The sequence below is a fragment of the Notolabrus celidotus genome, chromosome 13 (assembly GCF_009762535.1).
Source record: "Notolabrus celidotus isolate fNotCel1 chromosome 13, fNotCel1.pri, whole genome shotgun sequence".
Taxonomy (NCBI): Eukaryota; Metazoa; Chordata; class Actinopteri; order Labriformes; family Labridae; genus Notolabrus; species Notolabrus celidotus.
The window spans coordinates 19,759,860-19,784,058 of NC_048284.1; the positions used below are offsets into that span (position 1 = coordinate 19,759,860).

A 24,199-nucleotide genomic window follows, 5' to 3' on the forward strand; every position below is an offset into this window, starting at 1 on the left:
TTAAGTGCTTGTTATTTGGGATCTTAGTAGATCAGGCCCTCAGTGCATGTTCCTGCTCTGGAATCAGTGTCAGATCTGAACTGTCACTGAGTGTAAAATATCTCTCAGGGATTCTTGTGCACAAAGTCTGCAGTGACACAACTAGCCAGTGTTATCAAATATCATTCATCTTTTCCTGATGGCATCTCTTTTTTTTTTTCCCTCCCAGACACACACTCTGTCTTCTCACAACTTGCTGGATTCTCTCTCTGCCTTCTTTCTTTCTCTTTAAGCAGAAAGAAAAGGGCAGGGAGCTTATTCTTCAGCATTGTCGGGTGGGCTTAGTATTGTCATACTGTAGCCAGCACGGAGGGAGAGGGATTAGGACACTGATATGCACCAGACCCTACCACATGTGAGATTTGAGACAGAGAAAAAAAAAATCTTTTTGTTGTAGGTAGGTGATGATTAAAAACACAAGTTCAAAATAAGGGAGATAAAACAAGAGGAAAATACCACAGCTATATTTAATGAAATATTACGAGTAATCCATTGTCATACAGCTTTTTATCTCTAAGTTTGATACATTCAAAAGAATCTTTTTTAAAGATACAGAGCGATTTCTCGTAGATCTTGTTCGCATATTAATTTGCTTTTTACCCCCTTTCCCGGGTTGTCGTATTTACAGTTTGATGAGACTCCACGAGTGTTTCAGCACACACAACACCACAAGACAATGCAATATGGCTTCTAAAGTCTACAAGCAGAAGTCTCAATGGGGGAGCAACACATACATGACACAGGGTTGATACCCTGACCTTTGACCTTGGATGACTGAGGGTCTCAGAGTCATGAAGAAAATGACCAAGATAGGAAGGTCTTTTTTTTTTTTTTTTTTTACAATTTTGGAGATGCCAATCATTAGCTGATCAGCAGGCTGACTGACCTCGTCATGCAGATATGAGCTCAAGCAATCAGTGTGTTATTCAACCTTACAGTTGTTAGTTTTTCAAGGTTATAATTGACATGAAGCTCTGTAGAAGATGTTGAGTTTTCTCATGACCGTAACTTTTGCAGCAGATGATGGGCTGTAACATTTTAACACAATGATATTGATCTCATGATATTCAAACATTTACCAAATAACATTGAAAAATGTGGACGCACATGCAATTACTGTAATGACTGGCAACATGAAAATATGCAGTGGTCAATGGAAGTCAATGAATCAACAATATTGCACTCATACACAGATCAATACAATGATTGACTGATTGATAGGAACTCTCCACGAGAGAAGAAAACATTTAAACATCAGAAGAAAAGTGCAAAATAATCAACAATATTGGTGTTTCTTTAACACAAATACGTTTCCCATCAAACAAATAAAAAATAAGAATAAATAAATAAGTTATAAATAAATATGACACATAAAACATGAGTCTTATGCTGGCACTATTGAAAGTAAACAACTGTAGAAGTCAGTGTCTGTAAGGCTGGAAATGATAAGAGAAGGCAAGAACATGAAACCAAGGGGTTATAAGACACAGAAAAACATTTTTCAATTCATATTTTCAGTTTCAGAAAATATTATTGTATTGAATGATTATGCAAAACACACATATAATAGCCTTCCTAGTAGTCTTTGTAAATGGCTTGATGTAGGTTCTAATTTGATGCCAACATGTTGATGTTTTGGACGTTCTGTTTTTGTTGTTGAGCTGAGATATGGAAGTCTGTGTTGTCATAAAATATTAGCATTATATTTGTCACAAAAACCCACTGAGCCATCATACACATCATGGTCTTACCAACCAATGGATGTCAGGGTAATAACGACATCCTCTGCTCTATGATTCCATAGCTTTTACTTGTTATTAGCAATGCCCTGCTACATATCTATGCTAAACATAGCTAATTTGCAACATTTCTACATCTGGTATTTGACGAATGTTGGATTTTTGAGTCTTGTCACAGCTAGTTAAGATTTGAAATTGTTCTCTTTTAAAGCACATAAGCATTTTATAAGGAGTTAACTGAATGAGCTAGCAAGTGTGCTAACTTACTGTTAGCAAGCCAGGCAGCTAGCTAACCAGCTACAGCAGTTAACCAACTGGCACTGAAGGCTTTTTTTGTAATCAATTTTGGCTAAAATATTAAAATATTGCCCCAATGTCCATCTATCTTTGAAGATTCACTCTCAATACCAACATGAATAGTTACCCACCCCAAAAAAAGGAATTTCATTGATGTTAGCACAGCACTTGAGCTATTCCACCACCTTTCCTTTCACCTCAATGAACAATACTGACATCATGAGTCAGTGTGTGTGTGTGTGTGTGTGTGTGTGTGTGTGTGTGTGTGTGTGTGTGTGTGTGTGTGTGTATGTGTGATAGGAAAGAAAATGCTGAGCTGTGTGATACGTCACCACTCTGCCATCCTCCACACACAGAGGATGACTCATAGCAGATGTACTGTACACCCCTTGCTTACAGTCAGATAAGTAGTCTGAACTCACAATGTGTTTATGTGCATTTGCTGAGTGACAAACACACACAAAAACTAGTATCTTATCATTTCACACCTCAGATGCAATGCAGCCCAGCCTGGTATTAAAATGATATGAGCTGACCTGTGTCTGTTCTGTTATTGCTTAACAACATTTCTATATCATTTTGAAGGACTATTTCTTCAGCATTCATTGGCTACATCTTTCTATGGCTAATTAAATCAGAGGCACCAAAAACAAACAAACTTATAAAATAAGACAGCAGATAAATGTAGACAACATTATCTACATGATGTGTAAAGGGGGATTTTCAGTGGCACGTACCAGCCATGCACTTTCACTCAGGCGATATATCTATTTAATCTATTTCTATATGATTGTTTGACTCGCTCACTGCTTGAATGTTAACTGTCAATTTAACCTAAAGCTACGATACTCAATGACAATCCAAACAACACAGGCACCTGCATGTTTTCATATTATGCTTCTTATGTGGGAAACAAAAGTTATTTTGGTAAAAAAAAGATAAAAGATAGTTTCAAAGTACTTATGGCAGATTGAGGTTAACTTTCCATAACTCCCATGATAATTTACTGCATTATTTTAATATGGGCAGCAAGCATTACTCTAATATCCTAGTGGTGTAGACAGATGCATACAGTACAGGAGGTCAAGGGGTCTTTGCATGGACTTTTACAAGACCATTCAGTCGATGTGTCCAACACAGAGGGATTTTAAAGGAGAAACACCCACAGTATTTACACAGAGGAGATGACTCTACATGTTCAGGCTATCTAAACTATGTATACTCATATATAATCAAATATTCTATCTATTTAATTAGATTCATTTATATATGTACACCGGATAAATCCTGTACAGTTCCTTACTTGCCGCTGTCTCATTAACACAAGGCGTTACGGGTTCAGTTAGTCAATACACACACAAGGCCGGGATGTGTGAGGTTGCTACAAGGGACAACAAGGGGTACACATAGTAAACTGCCATTGTTACAACAGGATGGGTTGAAGTTGTAACTGTAAATGACCACGCAGAGGAGTTTCTCAGCAGCGGCGTCATTTACTCCTGGTTTCTTGTTTTGATCTGCCTTCTCTGTCGGCTACTTTCTCATTCTACTCCCTCTTCACTTGTCACTTGTTTGCCTTTTAATTACCCTTTGTTCTTTCTCGCTCTGCTTGCCCTGACAGTAGTTGTTCCTTCACTAGAGTGTGCAGGTTGAACCTCTTGGTTCTCCCCTCCTCCACTGACACAAAAACACTCCCCACAATATCTCTTCAAAGAGGTTGGGGAGCACGTGTGCAGGTTTAACGCAGCTGCTCTCTGTGATGTGCGTTGAAATGTTGTGTGTACTATGCATTCATGTGTTGTCAACACTTCAGCTGGTCCATTTCAGAGCACTCCGTGTCCATATCAGAGTCATAAAGTGAGTGGCCTGTAGGGTCGCTGTCTGGCGACGGCGGGACCTGTGGCGTGTTGGTGTGTGGAGTGTGCGTATTTGTACAGTCCTGGAAGCTGTCTGTGCCAGAGTAGAGGCCCAGATCAGGGAGTTTGGAGGGCGAGTAATTGTCCTCTGTGCTGTCACTGTAGCAGAAGTCCTCCAGGTCCACAAACCACTCAGGCCAGAAACGCCGGCGGATGCGCTCACAGTACATGGCAAGGTTGATGAGCTCGCCTAGTAGGGACAGAGACCAGAGTGGGTGAAGTATTCTGAAAATTAAATGCAATAATGCTGATGCACCACTAACACTGAATGAACAATGTTATTCTGCATGAAATGAGTAGTAGAAATTTGGGAAATAATCTGTTTGATTCACTTTGCAGCACATTAACTGGCTCCAACTTCCGAAACAAACAGCAGAATGACACGACACATGATTACAATACAATTACACTTTGTAAATCCTTGGGGAGTTTGAGCTTGACTCAAAATACTGAAGACAAACACATGTTACAAACATTGCATATAACCCATATTGCACATGTTATAATAGGAAATGATACAATACAGTACGACACAACACAACAGGACGAGACATGGCACAATGTGGAACAATACGGTAGGGTACGATAGGCTTGGATAGGATAGGATAGGAAGATTGGATCCAATATGATATGATGCGATACAAGAAGATACAGTACGATATGAGGCGATACGATACAACATGATATAGAAATGATTGCATAAGGTCATACCTTTATATACCTTTTTTTATACCATATGTCATACTTTTTAATAATTGTTACTTTATAGGCTCTTGTTTGCTTTATATATTTCTTTTGCACTGTCTACTCTGTTACTGTGACACTTGTATTTCCCCGTTGTGGGACGAGTAAAGGACTCTCTTATCTTATCTTATCTTACATATGATTCCATACTCTACAACCAGTGCAAGACGCTGCTGCCTAATAATTACACATGGATTGAGAAATAAATGTGGTGTGAGCTAACTTACACTGGCTTCCAGTAATGTTTGATATTGAATTTAAAAATGTACTGATTACTTTTTAAGCATTGAATGGAAAAATGCTAATAATATTATTAATACAGTAAACAAGTTGTAGAAGGAGAGCTGTGTTTGAGTGTTGACACAAACATACATATCTAGAATTTTTCCCGCTGACAGTTCTAATCCTCAATGAGGTCAGTCCATTATTGATAATGACCGAGAAATGTTATTGTATCAGACTATCTCAAAATCTCAGGGTTTAAAACTGTAGCTTTTCTTTCAAAATGAGCGAAAATACAATATGCTTCTTTTACCTATGGGTAAAAAGCTTGAGGTTTTGTTGTAATTTCCCATGATGTCAAACTCACCTTTGATGAGCTGCTCCGGCCGTGTTCCTGGTAGGGTCCACATAGCTGGGGCCAGGTGACTGAACACTGCAGCGTCTACTGTCGAAAGCTTAGAGCCCATAAGGTACTTCTTATCACCTGAGACAGCACACAAAGAAAAAAGATATCAAACCACCGCACCATGATGGAATTTCTTATTCAGACATTCTTCTCCTCCTTAAGGGACGGTTTGACCTTTGGAGATAATACACTCATCACACTTCTTGCAGAGATTTTCATTAGAGGACCAATGGCAGCTGAACTAACTATACTAAATACTGGGAACGGGGAAACAGATAAATACAAATAGATACATTAAGTTCTGTCCGTAACAAACTAACTCATTCTTTATGTGCAGCAAATGTAAAACAGGGAAAAAAAACAAAAGGAAAAAAATATTTCCTGTCACAAATTCAAAGACAGCTCTGCCCTCAGAGCTGTAAAACACTAAAAAAAATCTCTCCTTACCACTTGCATGCTCTCAAATCTGTGTCTGTAGGATCTCCCATAATAAACTGCCAGAGGCTATATACTGATTCCAGATTGCAATGCCAAGATTTCACCACAGAAGGTCAGTATTGTGCTATCCTTCAATTTCCGTAGGGCCACTGCCGCCTTGTTACAAGGACACACATGATGTTGCTGGTTATAGTTCTAAAGGCACACGTTGAAAACCACAGCAGTGGTTTCGCTCTCCAAATAGAGCTGCTAATCTCCCTCCAGGGTGAAATAAAGGAACACACTGGCGAGACAAATTGTGACCAAGTCTGGAAAATACTAAGTAAAGGCTCTGGGATTTCTATGCTGCAGATACATGCAGCAGAAATACCAGTATACTGTACTGAGGGCTTTCATAGGGCCAGATTTTAGGTGAAATGGTTGTCTGGGTACACGTACGCTTTTAACTGTCATTTGAACAAAACAGCTCTTTAAATATGTATTACAAAACATCTTCAATATAATTAATTTGTTTATTTTGTACCAAGTATAGTGGCCAAAGTACGCATGTCCTTCTCCATCAGGGCATACACTTCCTCCTTAGAGAAGCGTCCAATTCCATGTCCATACATCTCCCTCTGGACAATCCCACCAGTCAGGTGACTCAGGATCCACTTAAGCAGTTCGCTCAGTGGTCCGCTCACTGACAGCATCTTCTGGGTCTCTTCCAAGTTATCTATCCACTGACAGTAAGCAATTGTCCTGCAACACAAACACACACAGAAATGCTTAAGTTAATTTTCCTTTATTCAGCTCTACTTGACTTCACACACTTCCCTTATTCTTCCATGTTGACCAAGCTACAAATTGAATCCTTTTTTTCCAAATACCATCTATTACCTGTTCTACAACAACAGTTTTTTCTCACCAGTAGAAGTGCTCCTCCACCATTTTGGTAATGGCACGAGACACAGCCTTCTCCTGTGGTGTCAGGCTCTTATTAAGGCTCACGCCCAGCCGCTCCTCCAGGAAGTCGATGGTGAATTCGGAGCCGCACACCTGCTCCTGGTTGTACTCAATCCATGGCATCTTTCCCTGCGGTGAGAGCTTCCCATCAAAGTAGTTCTGCAAGAAGGAAAGGATTAAGGATTACATTTTAAATGGAAAGAGCAAAGGAGGACAACTAAGGCGTTTGAGAATATGTTTAAAATACACAACAGTGAATGCAGTTGGTAGTTAAAACCAGATAGGTTCAAGAAAAACAATGACAATACATTTTAATTATCACATAAGATAACAGGTTGATTTTATCAGCACTGACTCACAGTTTGTCAGTAACTATTCACAGCCAAAGTAAAGACACAACAGCAAACTAAGGGTTTAACAGCGTGTATTTCTGTCAATCACAGGGAACATTTTACCTTGTAGGGCAAGTCCACCATGCGGAGGTAGGTCTCCATCTTAAGGCAGAAGGGGGACAGGGACGGGACGCCAGTTTTAGGCCGGGAGAACTGGTGGAGGATGATGGCATCTTTAGAGTCCAGCTCTTCTTCCTTTCTGTTTGGAGGAAAGAAAAACAGAACTGCAGATCACACAGAAGGAGAGGCCTCACAAAACAAACTTTGCATGTTTGTAGTATTCATTTTGAGTCACATTGAGAAGACTTGCTTCTCATCTAAAGATAGTATCATAATCGTTTAACTTTATATTACGATACGTTTTAGGGTCGCATATTTTATTGTATTGGTCAGACTTTAAGAAATATATTTTGAGCAGAAGTAAGTGATAGTAAAATTGTTATTTTTTGATTAATACTTGTGAAACAGGTCTTTCACATATTACCAGAGTCAGAGGAGATGTCTAAAAGATGTATTTTTTTCACCCAAAAGACTAATTCCAAAATAGTCTTCTTACTTCCCCTTAATTATTTTATAACATATTAAAGAAAAAGAACAGCTAACAAGTGTTTGAAGAAAGAACCAGGGCAGAATCTTTATTGTGTGAATTGTTAGCACATTCACTTAAAAACATTATTACAATTGAATAGTAATAATACTTGTTGCAGATAATTGTCATTCCTTAAATGTATTAATATGCATTTGTTTAAGGTCTGGTTATTGCTGTTGTGATGCTGGGCTAGATACCCTACCAGGCAAACCAGGTAGCTTCTATAGCTTTGGGCCTTGTTTAGCTGATGGAAAATGTAGTTTTATTAAACGTTCCTCAATAAAGGTGTGTTTGATCTCACTGACACAAATTAAGTACAACTCTAGCTTTATTGCTTGTACTGAAATTAAAGCAAAGGTTCAGACACTTTCATGCTAAAACAAGAACACTTTGTACACTTTGATATATTGGTCTGTTAGCTGAATCAAAGCTAAGGCCAGCAGTCTGTTAGCCCAGGGGTTCCCAAACTTTTCAGCCCGGGACCCCCAAAATATAGGTGCCAAAGACTCGTGACCCCCACTGTCCCTCAAAGTGATTTAATGTGGCCTCATTTAGCTGGTCTGCAGAAAATTTAGCCTACCTATATGAGCATGTGGCTGTGTTTGCTGTGCTGTTATAAATTAACCTACTGCTACTGATGCTTTTGATAATTAACTGTTCACTAACCCTAAACTTAGGAGTCATCTGGCAACAAGAAAGGCAGAAAACTATTTTCTATTTTCAAGGTTTTATTTCAAGTTTAGCTATATTTTTTGTCGATATTTTTTACTCTATTGGGTAAAATTAACTATTTTTAGATAACTTTTGTCATTCATTTTTGCATTTTTTTGTTCACCACAAGTTATCAAATTATATAATACAAAACCAACAAAGAGAAGAGAAAATTAATAAATACACAATAATAATAAAAAAATTATAATAATTAACAATACAAACAAAAAGGAAGATAAACATAAGAAAAAAAGGTAAATAATTAAAAATACTTAATAATAATAATAATAATAATAATAATAATAATAATAATAATAATAAATATTTTAGATAACTTTTTTTTAAAAACATTCTGGAAGACATCTCACGACCCCCCATTTGTGTCTAGCGACCCCCCCCCCCCCCCCCCCCCCCCAGAGGTTCCCGACCCACACTTTGGGAACCCCTGTGTTAGCCTATAGTAGGCCTAACAATACTGAAAACAGGAGCCGATAGACTAGTCTGGCTTTACCTACTCGTAATACTAATATAAAACACTTCTATAGCTTACTAAACAACTCTTAATTTCACTTGCTTAGTTCACAGAATACCCAAAGTGCAAAATAGTCTCTGTTATGGTAACCTTCCTATGGGACATGGCTCCAGGAGTTTGTTATATTTGGACAAAGCCATGCTACCGGTCCAGTTTTTATGCTAAGCAAACATTAGAAGAGTAAGATGCCGAGGGTTTAGTGGATAAATGGACCTGCCTATGACAGCCTTGATACAACAATGAACTACGAACAGTGTCCTTAAACTCGCCCTGAGTGCTCAGCCCTTGACTATTCGTACGAGCCAAAACAGATGCTGCAATGTCAAAACAATGAATCACACCCTTTTGAGCCTCCTGTTATGTTCGTTTCTCTGGAACAGCAATAATGTTCCTGGGTCAATTTGACCTGGGGCATATTCAATTATCCAAAAGTGTCAGAACCCAAAAAAATCCCAATACAAATTTTCTAATCTAATTTTTAACTGTATTACTAACCATTTAAATCAAGATTTAGTCCATTGGTGTTCTTTAATTCTCACAGATCATGGTTCAGTGAGGATAACTCAATCGTTTTCATTAAAATTCATGTTAAAACTTTTTTTATGTACATTGGAAAGCCCTAAATATACAATAGTTTTACAAGACATAGATTTTTGTTTATTTTATTGTATTTATTTATTTATTTTTATGAAGTGATGTTGATAAATTAACAAGAGACACCTCTTCTGTCACATGCTGCCCAGATGTTTATGTTTCATTTAGCTGGTTTGGAGGGCATATATTTCCTTAGATAGACTTTTAAAAGGGCCAATTTGAGCCACAAATAACAGGAGGGTTAAAAGATGATGTTGCGTTCACGGACATCGTTTGAGACTACTTCTCGGACGAGGGAGGGCAGGCCTGCAGACAGGCACTCAATGCAGGGCCTATAGGAGCTGTCCACTGTGGGAAGTGCTGAAACGTGCAAACAGACGTCAGCATCCTCAGAGTGGGGGAGCTGTCTACGTCAGTGTGGTGCTGAAATGCTCGCGTGCTGCTAAGGAAGCTGGTTCTGGTGCATTCACCTCTAATTAGTTAAATTGCTGTCATACTCAATGGCACAGGGATACCGGGTGATACAGCCTGGCATACAGAGGGCGAGAGAGGCGGATCATATAGGCCTCAATGGACTAAAACAAAAAAAAGGCGAGGAAAGGAAATAGTCTGTAAAAGCCTGATTCAAAAATGATAACACTGCACAACAAACAGGCAAAACTTCCATGTACAATATCGACTCTGCACTTATACCAGATGTCAAAACCTCTCCAAATCTTTTACATCACCAACACACCTCTATAATGTTCCAACGAAACTAAAAACAGATGAAATGGTCAGTGCACTGTGTCTACTCTATGGCAATGTGTTGTAGTAGGCCTGTGACACGTCAACAACAATAGGTTTGCACTGCAGGTAACCTGAGACTCTTTAAGGTCAACACATTCAGCCAATGAACAATCAATTATATCGAAACGACACATACATTTAGCCCATTTCTATAACAGGAGCCTTTCATTCATAGTTGCTTATCATTATGCCCCAGTATGTTTATATTTGGCATTGGCCTAAGGGATTTTTTTTTCTATAACTGCAGTGCTTTACACTGAAACCGAACTCCGGAACGTGTGTGTGTGAAGTGGTGTTAGGGGGAGTCACACTACAGCAAACACACAAGATGAACCTTTATGTCACTTCGTCCTTGAAACACAGACACGTGAAAGCGACTCTCTGTCATAATGTGTAACATCAATTCTTATGACAAAAAACAGGCCTTCAGACCAACAACAAACACTGGTTTAAATGAACAAGGCCGCACCATAATCTAACCTAAACCATGATCAAAGGGGGGTGTCTACACCCTTCATAAACGTACAAAAATAAGCCAATACATGTGGAATTATCCTATTGTGTTTGTTTATATGGAGGGGGCAGGGGGTTCCGTTACATCACAATCCACCCACTCACGACTCCTTATTCTCCACCGACTCCGCTCTCACCCCGCCCATCCTGACAACATTAAGTAATATCAAAACCTCAGAGAAAATTCAGCAGACGTGGGAGATTACAGTAAATTATAATGAGCATCACATCAGCTGTGGCTCCCAGATGTGTATATTTTTGCCCCTGAGGCCTGAGCTCTGCAGCTACTCTGCCTCCTCTATGTTGTTGGTACCTGATGGCCAGCAATTCGTGCAGCAGATAAGCAGCAGCAGCGAGCAGAGCCCCTCCAGTCAAATACAGCGTCTTCCGCCACCAAGAGTCCGAGCCCAAAGCCGACATGATCCCGCCGTAGTCCTGCAGGGGGTAGGCGATGATGTACCCATAAAACGAGAGCGTCTCATCGGAGCCCAGCAGGCCGGAGGAGAGGCTCTGGTTCTGGCCAAGATCAACCACACACGACCGCGTCCAGGCAAACCCGACGCGCCAACACATGCTCTCTGTCTCCGGCCACTTTCCGCCTCACTCTGGCAGGTCGGGGCTTCATCAGCGGGGGCTTCATGGGTGCGCAGGGGTGCACTTGCGGGGCGACAGGGCGAGGAATGGCCGACCGAACACGAGCGGGACGCCCGGAGCCTGTCCCCGCAGCGGGGTCCACATACTCCGCAGCCCGCTCCTATAGCTTGCTGCTGACTGTAATCTCCCTCCTGACACTCACAGTTAAGTTACATAAACAAACAAAATAGCTTCCGGTTGATTTTTTCAAAGTAAAAGTTGAGTCATGGATTATTTGTTGCAACCAATAACAAAAAAAAATATATATAAGACTAATAACAGAGGGCTGAAACTTTATGAGTATAATTAAAACGATCCAAATCTCAGTACACTTATTTTCTGCATTCTGCTTTCCACACAAGCAGCAACCTCCGGTCTAAAAACACGAGTCCAATGCAGTTCTAAAAACTGCAGTTCATCGAGGATCCACTTGAGGCTGGCTCCGGAAATACCTGAAACCACATACACACCAATTCAAAAAGGACGATCTCTACAGCAGAAATAAACATGTTTACAGCCTGGTACACAAGATGAGTGTAGTCTGGATTGCTCATTTCTCGATCGGCACACACTGAACAGGGGGGTGAATTTTTTCTAACGGGGCAATTTTGAAGATATTGAGATTGAGAGTCTTCCAATGAGAGGCACACCTGACTTGATTGACAGGCGGGAACACTGTAGCTGTTGAGTAGGAGGCTCAAAGCCCCCCTCTTTACGTCACAATCGATCGTCAGCAGCAATATGGCTGCCGCCGATTATTGGCCTCAAAACAGCGCTTCAGAAACAGATGGGTGACGTCACAGATATTACATCCATTATTTATACAGTCTATGTTTCCATGCAGTAAAATCAAATTGAACCTGGAGGAGCCAAGACATCAGACTATCAGAATCATGATTTTTCTTAATTACCTATTGTGATGGAATTCATAAATGAACTGGACATCTATGATTATTGATAAGGAACTAACAAAAATATAGTGAAGTATAGCATACGCATTGGAACTATATAAGAACAAAGAAAAAGGAAAATGAATATCGTAAGTCATGAGAAAGAACTGACAAAATATATGGAAAAATCAATTTTTGGGTTGTTCTAATTTAACAACCCCAAAACCTCAGGCTAGCTTGATTTGCACTAAAGTGACAGATTGCATTATGCAGATATTATCAGGAACAATTATAAAATAAGCTACAGCTTCAACAGGGGTAGCAAATCTGATAACCTTGTACATAAATGTTTAAACACGTGTATAAAACTAGGCTAGAAAATATTTTTGTGAGTTAGATGTAAGGTAAAGCATTAATTCATATCAAGAGCCCAAGTCTTTTTTAATGCATGACTATGAGTATTAGGAAGTGACACAGCAGTATAAATTATTTTATTTCATTTTTATTTTATTGTATTTTAAAAAGTATTTAAGAAAACAACTTACAGCCTGAGATATAGGAGTAAAACATTTTAGAAGATATAGCAACCCTATCTGGACTACATGGGAAAACCTGCCATCTCACATGATGGACTGTGCCATTGTATAACAAAACTGTATTGAGAATGTCTTGAAAATCACCTTTGAGGTGAAGATTCATTTTTGTCTCTCGTCCATTTTTGTAACTTTTTTTTTGTTTGTTTTTTTATTTTCGTTATTTTGGAACTGCCAACGGTCTGTATTTACTCTGTAATATTAACTTCTCTCATACAGTCTCTTCTTTCCTTTCCTTTATATATGTCTATTTTCTGTTTATGTTTAAATCTGAAAAGCAAAATAAAATATTCAAAAAGTCTGAGTTTAGCTCAGAGCTTTTTGACATTAAGCCCATAAACATTATTTGAGTGAAGTTAAAACCCTAGAAAAGATTCAACATCTTCCAAAGAATGCCTTATACTTTCAGAGAAGAAACCAGAAAAAATAACTTATTTTTTTAAGTTAATTACTTACCCCATATCATTATTTCTCATTATCTATTACGAGGTCTTACAAAATAACGTAACAAATCAACTCTGGCGTTGAAAACAAAAAGCTAAAAGTTATAATTGTAACTTGTATTTGATTTTACTTTGAAGTAGGCCGTCTGTTTCTGAGGGTTCTCTCCTCTGGCTTTACCCGGGTGATGTGACGTCACGGGGACTGACTGTACCCCCATGGTAACAGCTCCTGAGGCTACTAATGGTAAACATGTGCAGTCAATTGATAAATGTACGTTTTCGACAACAAACAGAATTAAAGACAAGTTATTTCATATTCTACGTCTGCTTCAGCTCCACGCTTGCTGATGATAAAAAAAAGCCTTATTTAGATAAAGAACAGGTATGTGGTATGTTATGTATTCCAGGGATCTGCCACTAGGGGTCCCACCATAGATGTGACATTGAAGTTAGGTAAAAGGACTGAAAAGGACTTTTGTAACATACTGGAAGATTCTCCAGGGTCACTTATATGTACCGTCTCAACTCAACTCAATTTATATAGCACCTTTCATACATAAAAACATGCAGCCCAAAGTTCTTCTCAGAATAATAGAGAGACAGAAAACAACAGCAATGGTACAATTATAAAAGGCATGATTATAAATGAAATACTTAAAATGAAATAAAATCAATACAGTAAAATTAATAAAATAAGTAATAGTGGAAAGAAAATTTAAAAATAAGGTAGCATTAACAAGATCAGATGAATACAAGACATTAAAAGATAAATAAATAATTAAATAAGATAAATACATTTTAAAGCAATGGTTAAAGTAATAATGATTAATATAATAATTAAAATAATTAAAATAATAATGCAGTCCAGGGCTAAAAATATATTACTCCAAATTAAAAGCTAGATCAAAAAGTTAAGTCTTAAGTTTACTTTTAAAAACACCCAGAGAGCTTGCTGTTTTGACGCCCAGAGGCAGAAAGTTCCAAAGATTAGGGGCGTAAAAACAGAAAGCTCTCTAGCCAGTGCCTGTGTGAGACACGAGGAACATTTACAAGGGAAGCATTCGAGGACCTCAGTGATCTGGTTGGAACATCAAATGACAGGATATCAGTGATGTATGGAGGAGCAAGGCTGTTGAGAGCTTTAAAAACAAGTTAAATAACTTTTAAAACTATTCTAAAAAGAAACGGGGAGCCAGTGCAGAGTTTTATGAAGAGGGGTTATGCGATCAGTTTTCTTTTTTCCTGTTAAAACTCTGGCAGCAGCATTCTGAACAAGCTGCAGTCCAAGCACTTTAAGCACACCATTTTTATTACCACACAAGATATTACAAATGATAAACGAATTTGACATTCAAGTAGTAATAAAACTGAAAATTGAGGATTTGCTTTTTACAGAACTAGCAAGAAAATGTAGATTATGTGAAGCCCTTTTATTGCCACTCTGTTCATGTGAACGGTCATGTAACAGAAGGATGGAAAATACCAGACGGGAAACCAGAGCAGGGCGGCATCCAACATGCCTCAGAGGCTTCTTTGTCTCTTTTACCAAGTATGGGTGGGTCTAAAAAAACAATGCTCTGACCGAAAATGTGCTTCACAGAAAGCCTCTAAGGCAAGACTTTAAAGATGTATCCATGAAATGAGACAAAATCCACCTAAAATGTGTTTAATAGTTCACCTGAATGGGAGAATGTGCTTCTAATTAAGGCTCTCTATAACCAGCAGCTTTTATTTTGTAAGGCTTTCAATTACCTTTTGATTACAGCCACACAGATCACATCACAAAAATAAGAGACATTAACAGGTTTATGCACACATACACTGCCACAATTTAGTTATTAAATAGATGGCAGAGGGAATAATAAAAATGAGAATAATGTACAACATACACTTTATAAAGAACAATTATAATTTTGATTTTCTAAAAAAAGAAGACAAAATTAAAATCTTCACAAAAAAGCTTTACACAATTCTTTAATCTAAAACTGAAGCAGAATAACTGAAAAATAATTACAACTGAATCATAACAGTGAAACAAAAATGGGCACTTTTCATCTGTAGAATAAGAGAAGCTCATGATTTGTATTTCTTCTGTTATAAAGCAAAAAAAAAGGAAGATAGAATAAAATAAAGTAAGGCTATTTACAAAACAGAAAAGAGACTGGGAGGGAGAATGTTGACTTTCATGATCAAAAACAGTCAATTCTTGGACACTAAGAGTTAATTTTGTGCCTCTCTTCATGATCATGATCATCCAGGGCAGAGTTGTCACTTCACATCACATCCTCACAGCCTGATATCCAATCAGATCCCTTCATGACAGCACAGGATCAAATCATGTCACAGAGAAAGACTATTAAAAGTCCCTGAGGAATGAAAACCCAACCCAATCTGGTCGCTCACGTTTTATACACACACACATACACACTCTCTCTTTAAACACACAGACACAGTAATTGTGATCAAGTATTCTCGAATCCCACAGAGCTCCACGTGAAGGACCTGCTCCTCCAGGCTGTTCAAGGATATCAGGATCATCACAATGACACTACAACCAGTTTCTACTTGACCCATCACGTCTTTCCTCCCACCAGTATTTCCTCACATCAATATAGTTCTTCATTTCCACAGTTTTAAAGTCTGGATCAGAGGAGAGAGCCTGATCTAAACAACACAGTTGTCTCAGATCAGCTGTTCCCTCACAGGCAGTTCAACGGCTGCTTGTAAAAATCTACAAACCCAAAGTGACGAGAGAAAAAGAAAGTGAAGACGTGGCTCTCCCATCAAAGATCCGCTTAAGTAGTTTTTGTTTCTTCCAGCTGACACCAAAGTTCTGTGTAACATTAAAAAAAATGCATCCTTTCTTTCTTTTCTTCAGCGCTATGACTGGCTGTAAGAGTTGCTTTGGTTACCGTTGGAGCTCTGGTCACTTTCACTGCAGACAAAACAGAGACAGATGGACAAATGATTATACTCTGGTCTTACATGACCAAAGACAGACAGATGTCATTTTTACGACTAGCAGAGTCAACAGACGTTCTGACAACATCATTTCAACCCAACAAAGTTTGCATTAAACATAACTTTAGAGGAGTTCCCAAAGTGTGGGTTGGACCCACTGGGGGGGGGGGGGGGGGGGGGGGGTCGCGAGACACAAATCAGGTGTTGCGAGATGTCTTCCAGAATATATATATTTTTTAAGTTATCTAAAAACAGTACAGTTTACACATTATAGTAAAAAATATCGATATAAATTATAGCTAAACATGAAATAAAATCTTGAAAATAGAAAACATAATGAGTTTTCTGCCTTTCTTTTTGTTTGATGGCTCCTAAGTTTAGGGTTAGTGAACAGTTAATAATCAAAAGCATCAGTATCAGTAGGTTAATGCATAACGTCACAGGAAACACAGCCACATGCTCATATAGGTAGGGTCATTTTCTGCAGACCAGCTAAATGAAGCCACATTAAATTACTTTGAGGGACAGTAATGGTTTGCAAGTCTTTGGCACCTGTATTTTGGGGGTCGCAGGCTTAGAAGTTTGGGAACCACTAGTATCAGTGTATAGGGAGTGATAGGTAAATACGAAACTGCATTCATTTTATTCTATATGCATCGATATGAAATTTACACAGAGGACATATGACGCAGAAATCTAGAGGTGTGATTCAGAAATGGTTTCATTTGTAGTTTTCCCATAGTTCAAAATACGCATAACCCCGTCTACATGCAGCAGCAGTGGTTGACGATAGGGCTGAAAATAACTGCTATTTTGACAGTCGACTTATCATCAGTTATCAAATTGATTAATCAGATAACCAAGTTTCATCCATTGTATAGCCGTAGCAGAGGAGGAAGAAAAACAGTTGAAGATGGTGGGAAAAAGATGTGAAGAATGTAAAGAAGTGTTCTGTGGGAAATGTGGGACTTTTATGTTGAATGTCTCAGTTAAAGTTTTTTTTAAAAAGGAGACGTCAGATGGGCTCCCTCGATAAACCAGGTCTGCTTTGAAGATATTGCAGGGAATACTTTCTTTGTTGCGTTGGGAGTGAAATGATCCAAGACTTTTAAAGTTTTAAGAGGTGACGATGTTGCATCGAACCCGTCATTTTGCTATGTTTTGGATTTTGATGGCTTAGCTCCTAAAAACAACGACGTGCCCGCTCACAGCAAGGAAAACAGTGTGATGACCGGACTCATTTTGTCATCGATTTTCTTGTTGATGCTGACTAATCACACCCCAGTCTTCCCTGCAATTGTACTCCAGTTCAAATATTACTACCTATGATCACCATGGAGCTCTGACTTTAATCCTTTATGACACATACTAAAGGCAGCTTGAAATATTATATTGTACCGTCTTTAAAAAGCCTGAATCTATTGACTTTAACAAGTGTGAAATGTATAACAAAAAAGGGACTGTACACACATTTCAGATTTACCTGTTTGGAGGAGGTTTGGGTTTAGGCATCTTGTTCAGCACAGCAGCTATCTCCTTCCTGTCATCAAAGTTTTTCCACTGGTCATAGAGCTTCAAGATGACTCGGATAATCTCTAGGATCTGTACAAAAAACACCCCAAAACACAAGTTATGTTGACTTATCGCCTAATAAGGATGGATGGAAGTAAGCTCATGAGCTGCTGTAGTGATTGTGGGGATAAAGCTGGCTGAATGCTGCACAGATATTGAGCCTCCCGTGAAGAACTCTGTATTATTTATCTAAGCATGTGTACAAATGTAACTGAGACTCTTCTTACTTTGTCCATGTCGACGGAAAGCTCTGAAAACCACTGCCTGGCATCTTTCTGCTGCACAACACAGGCCACGTGCAAGCAGGCTGAGGAGGGAAAGGAAGAAAATGATGACTGATGATGTTACATGGAATAAATCTTGTGGAAGTCAGTAAATATATTAAATAACTCTGATAAGAAATGCATGGAGACATATCTTACCCAGGGCGATCATGAAGGGAGGGTAGAGCAGACACAGATCTGTCCTGTATGTGTCATTCACTATTCGCCTAGTAGAGACACAATTCAATGTAAATGGACTACATGGACTACATTTATGCAGCGCTCACACTGATGACACAAGCTGCAAGACAAAACCGCTATGTACAGTATGTAATAACTAATCATCAATGGCACAACCATCTAATTGAGTGACGATTGACTCTACAACTGAGCAACGGCCTTGTCACATAAAAGACAGATACAGATGCATGCAGATAGCTTCATACCAGGCCAGGGGCAGCAGCATGTCTTCCTGGCCCATATCCTGCACATACTGTAGCAGTGGTCTGTATGGGTGGTACACTATCAGGCAACAGTCCTGAAAAACAGATCACATCAGTAAGTACTACAATCTCAAGGAGCAAAATACAGCTTAAACTACAGCAGCAATGATTTCAAAAAAGCTCTTTGTACTCACCATCAACTCCAGAAGGTAGAACTCACATTCTAATATCTGTGAACACACACATTAAAAAAAAGAGGAAGTTTTTAGTGTTTGAAAAAAACAAAAAACACAAAAATGACACAGGGTTCAATAAAATAAGATACACATTCATGTTTCCAGGAGTGGTAGGGATTTATTTTAGCACTCTGATGTAGCTATTGCTTAACAATTAACAACTCCCGGCCAAGACTTCCTATTCAGGGCGCTTCACTGTTAACAGTCCAATGAGCAACTTGATAAGCGACTATGTGTTCAGATCAAAAGCAAAGTGGAATCAACCGCTCCCGATATGTCTGCAAAATGAACCCCTTCCTTTTTTAGTTCCTTATACCTCAGAGATGTGACTGTGCATTTGTTTCTGGTGAGTCTCAGTTCTGCTGTTAATTCTAAGTCACACAGAGGCTTTCTTTTGGCAGACTACATCGGTGTGAGTTCCAAAACGATTTTCTTGTATTTCTTGGGCCTAAAGTGTGCAAAAGTAACAACATCGTGATACATTTTTATAAAAGGTAAAAAGGCAAACTTTATTAGGTTGGTGCTCAAGAGAAGAATGAAATTTATTTCTTCATCCTCCTAAATGTTTTACCTGTAGAAGTCAATTCTCAATACGTTTCAGGGGCACCAAATTCTGGAATATTTAATCCAATGTGGCGAAAAACTGTTTCTTTAAAATGTTACAAAGGATTCTAGAAAAAACTTTTAGCCACTGTTAATTATACTCATCATGCTCAACCTCATATTCATAAACAGGTGTCCATACACATCATATTCATATGGTGTACTTTTGAATTCTTTTGATGTAATAACTGTATTTATATCAATTGTTAACTTTGTATATTCTTATGTTATCTTATTTTAGTATCAATTATTGTCCTTACATGTGTCAATTTAGTATTTTTTTATATTAGAACACTATCTGGGGGAGGCTTCAAATAAGCTCTCTGAGTTTTCTGCCTCTTCCTGCACAGTATATTATTTATCTTTGCTCTTTTTTGTGAGTATTTTCTTTTAATTGTGTAAATAAATAAACATAAACATAAACTATTTTGTCATTGTTGGTTTAATGGAGGTCAGATTATACCTCAAGCTTTATGTGATAATCAGAGGGCAGTCACACTACTTCTGATGAGATTACAGTACCCCTGTTTGTCACCATGCCATCATTATAACTCTGTTTGCATGACATGAAAATTACAGCTCCCCGCTATCACCAGTGTGAACCGCTCCCTCCTTGTATCACTCTCTGGTGGCTCACTATAAATAATGGTTTACACAATGTTCAAGACAGACAACGTGTCAAAACAGCCATGATGACGCCCTGGCAACTAGCTGGAGATTATACATAAATTAAAATGCTGGCGGTGCACACAACTTCACACCACAGTGAGACAAGCTGCAAAGAACAATTGCTTCTACAATTGCAATGTGTAGCCACGGCTGAAGCTATCTGCCACAGCGACAAGACTTTTATCGAAGGTTTGCGAACATTAGCTGTGGAATGTGACGTATTGGCTGAGACTGACATGGCAACACTGTGATACAGCGTAAAGGATTCTTGGTATGCTGTAATGCAGCACAGCAGGGCATCAATAACTGCAGAGGAAGCAGGTAAACAATTTGGAAGGTGACTCATGGCACTGTTGATCCATTAACACATTGACAGTTAGGTGGTTTTAACTAATGAATGGATGTTATTTTGATGTACTCAGTTTGAACACATTTAACAGCAGTCAAATGCTCAACATGATCAGATATTGAAAATTAATATTTTTGCTTTCATCATTGGAGAAATCTGTTTTTGGTCCTAAATTTTTACATTGATTAAAACTTTTTATGCAGACCCAAAAGTTGATTGTTAATATGAGTTCAATATCAATATGAATGGCCTGGTGTCTGAAGGTTCTTCTGTGCAGTGGGGTTGTGTACAGTGTTGTCCCATCTCTTCTTCTGTTCAAGCTCTTTACTGAACCATGTGCACATGTCTGCAGGTCCACCCTGGACATTTTTTGGGGTCAAAGTGGGTGAGGAGGAACACCTCACTTCCTTTTTTGCAGAAGATGTTTGGGTATATATGTTGTTGACATATCTCTTATTCCTTCGTGAAAAAGTCTACCTTGCGATGATGGTCTGCTCTGGTGGTTATCACAACTCTTTTTCCACTGACTCATGACGTCAATCATGAATTAGAAAAATGATGGACTCTGTGATCGGTGACCTTTTAACTCTTTCCTGCAGAGACTCTGAAAAACTAAATCTGGAAAAATTAAGTATGTCTGTTCTGTTCGTGCTGCTCATTTCCTCTTTGTTACATTATTCTACAGTGTCCATAGGATTGCTTACATGCATGTAGGTATGTACATGCAGGAACACATCTATTTGTAATTTCTTCTTTATAATGTGTCTATAAACTTACTCTGTGTGGCATCTTTTAATGGTTTTAGATGAGATTTTTTCATGTCTGTTTGGTTCCTAACTCGGTTGAGGCAGATGGCTGTCTAACATGAGTCTGGGTCTGCTCGAGTTTTCTGCCTGTTAAAAGGACTTTTTTCCTAGCTGCTGTAAATAGCTAAATACTGCGAGGGGCAATGCACATGGGGACTGAGACCGAGTCTATGTTTGTAAAAGCGTCTTGAGAGAACTTTTGCTGTGATTTGGCGCTACACAAATAAAGATTGATTGATTGATTCCTTTCATATTTATAATGAAAATGTAAATCAAATACTATAACTAGGCACTGTTTTTGTCATTGTTTAATCAAACCTCTGTCATAGTGTTTTTTATTTGTCATCATTCTGTTGCTATATTAACTACTCAATGAGTGTAATTTCTAGAGCCAGTTTTCACATGGCATTCAATTCAAGTAGCGCTGGCACGGCACCCAAATCTCAGAAATTTTACTTACATGATTCATTCTGTAAGGGAACTCCTTTGGAAAAGCATAGGAAAATCTTGTTTTTACTGTATGAGAAGAAAAAAAAAAAAAACATGATTAGATCATGTCTACCACAAATGAAGACAAAACACAACCAGAGAGATTTTTAATGCTTTCAGCTTTTCATTGGTGACTTACACACAGATGTTGCTGCAGAGATCAGCCTGGTATTGGACACTACTCCAAATTCCTGAAAGCACATATATCTTTGAGCTTATGCCAGCAAAATGCAGTACAGATTAAAGAACAGGATGAAGTAATTTGGGGTCTAAAATGGGGAGCAGGTTAGGGTGTGAAAGATGCATCCAATCCACAAACACTTCTTAGAGTATACTCTTCCACAGATGTAAAACCGACTGAAGCCTCCTTACCTCAACTTTGGAGGCCAGGAACACACAGGTGGGAGCCATGAGCACCGGATCTATACTTTTCAATGAATACCTGCAAACAAGATGAGATCAAAATTCAGCAGATTCAAGAATGTGATATAATATTGACTGTAGCAATAGCCAATGTGACTTTTCACAGAAGGAATTAGACTTAGACTGTATAAAATACAGACTAAGGATCCATGACGTCACTAATCTGTTTCTGAAGCACTGTTTTGAGGCCAATCGGCGGCGGCAGCCATATTGCTGCTGACGAGTGATTGTGACGTAAAGAGGCAGGCTTTGAGCCTCCTTGCCAACAGCTACAGTGTTCCCGCCTGTCAATCAGGTCAGCTCTGCCTCTCATTGGAAGACTCATAATCTCAATATCTTGAAAATTGCTGCGTTAGAAAAAAATTTGCCCCCCTCACAGTGTGTGCCGATTGAGAAATGAGCTATCCAGACTACACTCGTCTTTTGTACCAGGCTGTAAACATGTTTATTTCTGCTGTAAAGGTCGGCTTTTTTGAATTGGTGTGTATGTGGTTTCTGGTACTTCTGGAGCCAGCCTCAAGCGGATCCTCGATGAACTGCAGTTTTTAGCACTTCCGTATTGGACTCATATTTTTAGACCGGAGGATGCCGCTTGTTTTGATGCCAATCTTCCTCTCACCTGGCATAGAAGCGTTTGAAGTAGACAGTTGCAGTCGCAATGACCTGCTGCCGCAGCTTCAGGTGCTCGCCCAAAGCCTGTATCACTGAAATTGATAAAAGGACATATTAAATAACTTCCAGAAACAAAGCATGACTTCATAAGACAGTTTAAAATAGTTGATAGGTTGTGACTGACAAGTACAACTACATACAATTTCAAATTCAGCAACAGCAATGTTCATTTACATCTAAAGATGACAGAAAATACTTCACATTGAGCTACATTAGTTAGACAGTCGTGGTAGGATGCTGTTCTTTATACTGCTATCTTACAGGTTATTAGATACTGATACTGTGTAGCATTGAAAATCAGCAGGCTTTAAGAATCTTAAATAAACATTTGACCATTACCATTGGCAAAGAAAATCTGCAGCTTCCAATACTCCTCTTCAGAAAGAAACTTCAGATCCTTCTGGCGCTCTTTCATCAGGTCCTGCTTGTCCAGGACCCATTGCAGACTTTAACGAAAACATCAATATATTATTCCTCTGTATTTGTATTAAGGCTGAAAGACGACAGAGATCAGTGAAGCTAGCGGGTAGCACAAGTGTGTCAACATTAACTACCATAAGCCGTTGATAACACTGCAACAAGCAATAAAGCAGAAATATAACTAACATATGTGGAGTTCACATGAAGGCCTTTGGTTGTGTTTGCTTTGTGTGTTACTTATAATAATGTTATCAATAGTTCAAGAGAGACTGTTAGCATACATCCGTGCATACAACCAACGCTAGGCCTCAAAATACAAGCAAAGATGCACAAAATAGAGCCGTAAAACGTCAAAGTTTAAATAAAAACTCACTAGTGAGAACTTTGCCAGAAGTTTCCCGCCATGTCTTATGAGTTGAGGTAGAGAGGCACACTTAAAACTGATAATACTTTTCCACAAAGAAGAGAATAGCTCAGGGAAAAAAGTCAGCTCAGTAGACGGGAGAGTAACACCATAAACCTTCCGGTCGATTACACATAATGGTTCCGGGACGTCTGTTCCGCTTGTTAGATTATTATTATTTTTTTTTTAAAAAAAGATAATTAAAAATATTTTTGCATTCAATTCTAATATGAATTTTTGTATTATTTAAACTAAGGTAAGAATTAGAATTAAATGATGGGTTGATCGAGGGATAGATTGATTAGTTGGTGTCCAGACTATTACTTAACAATAATAATAATAATAATAATAATAATAATAATAATAATAATAATAATAATAATAATTACAATAATAATAATAATAATAATAATAATAATAATAATAATAATAATAATAAGACATGTTATTTAAAATCGCCTTTCT

General features: G+C 38.4%; 2 protein-coding genes across 3 annotated transcripts; both read right to left on the minus strand.

The window, feature by feature from the left end:
* Positions 1–487: 487 nt before the first annotated feature.
* Positions 488–11,659, minus strand: faxca (failed axon connections homolog, metaxin like GST domain containing a). The gene is made up of 6 exons (XM_034698948.1): positions 11,180–11,659; positions 7,202–7,337; positions 6,709–6,905; positions 6,325–6,542; positions 5,325–5,441; positions 488–4,181 (listed from the first exon to the last, which is right to left on the minus strand). Exons 1-6 carry the CDS (start codon positions 11,437–11,439, stop codon positions 3,877–3,879), a joined length of 1,233 nt encoding a protein of 410 aa, XP_034554839.1. The 5' UTR covers positions 11,440–11,659; the 3' UTR covers positions 488–3,876.
* Positions 11,660–15,075: 3,416 nt separating this feature from the next.
* On the minus strand, positions 15,076–23,865 carry ccnc (cyclin C). Of its 2 annotated transcripts, none has more exons than XM_034699748.1 (12): positions 23,705–23,865; positions 23,251–23,357; positions 22,859–22,943; positions 22,189–22,258; positions 21,956–22,007; positions 21,788–21,843; positions 18,859–18,894; positions 18,668–18,759; positions 18,381–18,448; positions 18,186–18,265; positions 17,870–17,988; positions 15,076–16,360 (listed from the first exon to the last, which is right to left on the minus strand). In XM_034699748.1, exons 1-12 carry the CDS (start codon positions 23,734–23,736, stop codon positions 16,306–16,308), a joined length of 852 nt encoding a protein of 283 aa, XP_034555639.1. In that variant the 5' UTR covers positions 23,737–23,865; the 3' UTR covers positions 15,076–16,305. The 2 variants fall into 2 exon arrangements, with proteins under 2 accessions (XP_034555639.1, XP_034555640.1); XM_034699749.1 differs by having other exon boundaries at positions 17,857–17,988.
* Positions 23,866–24,199: the final 334 nt, after the last annotated feature.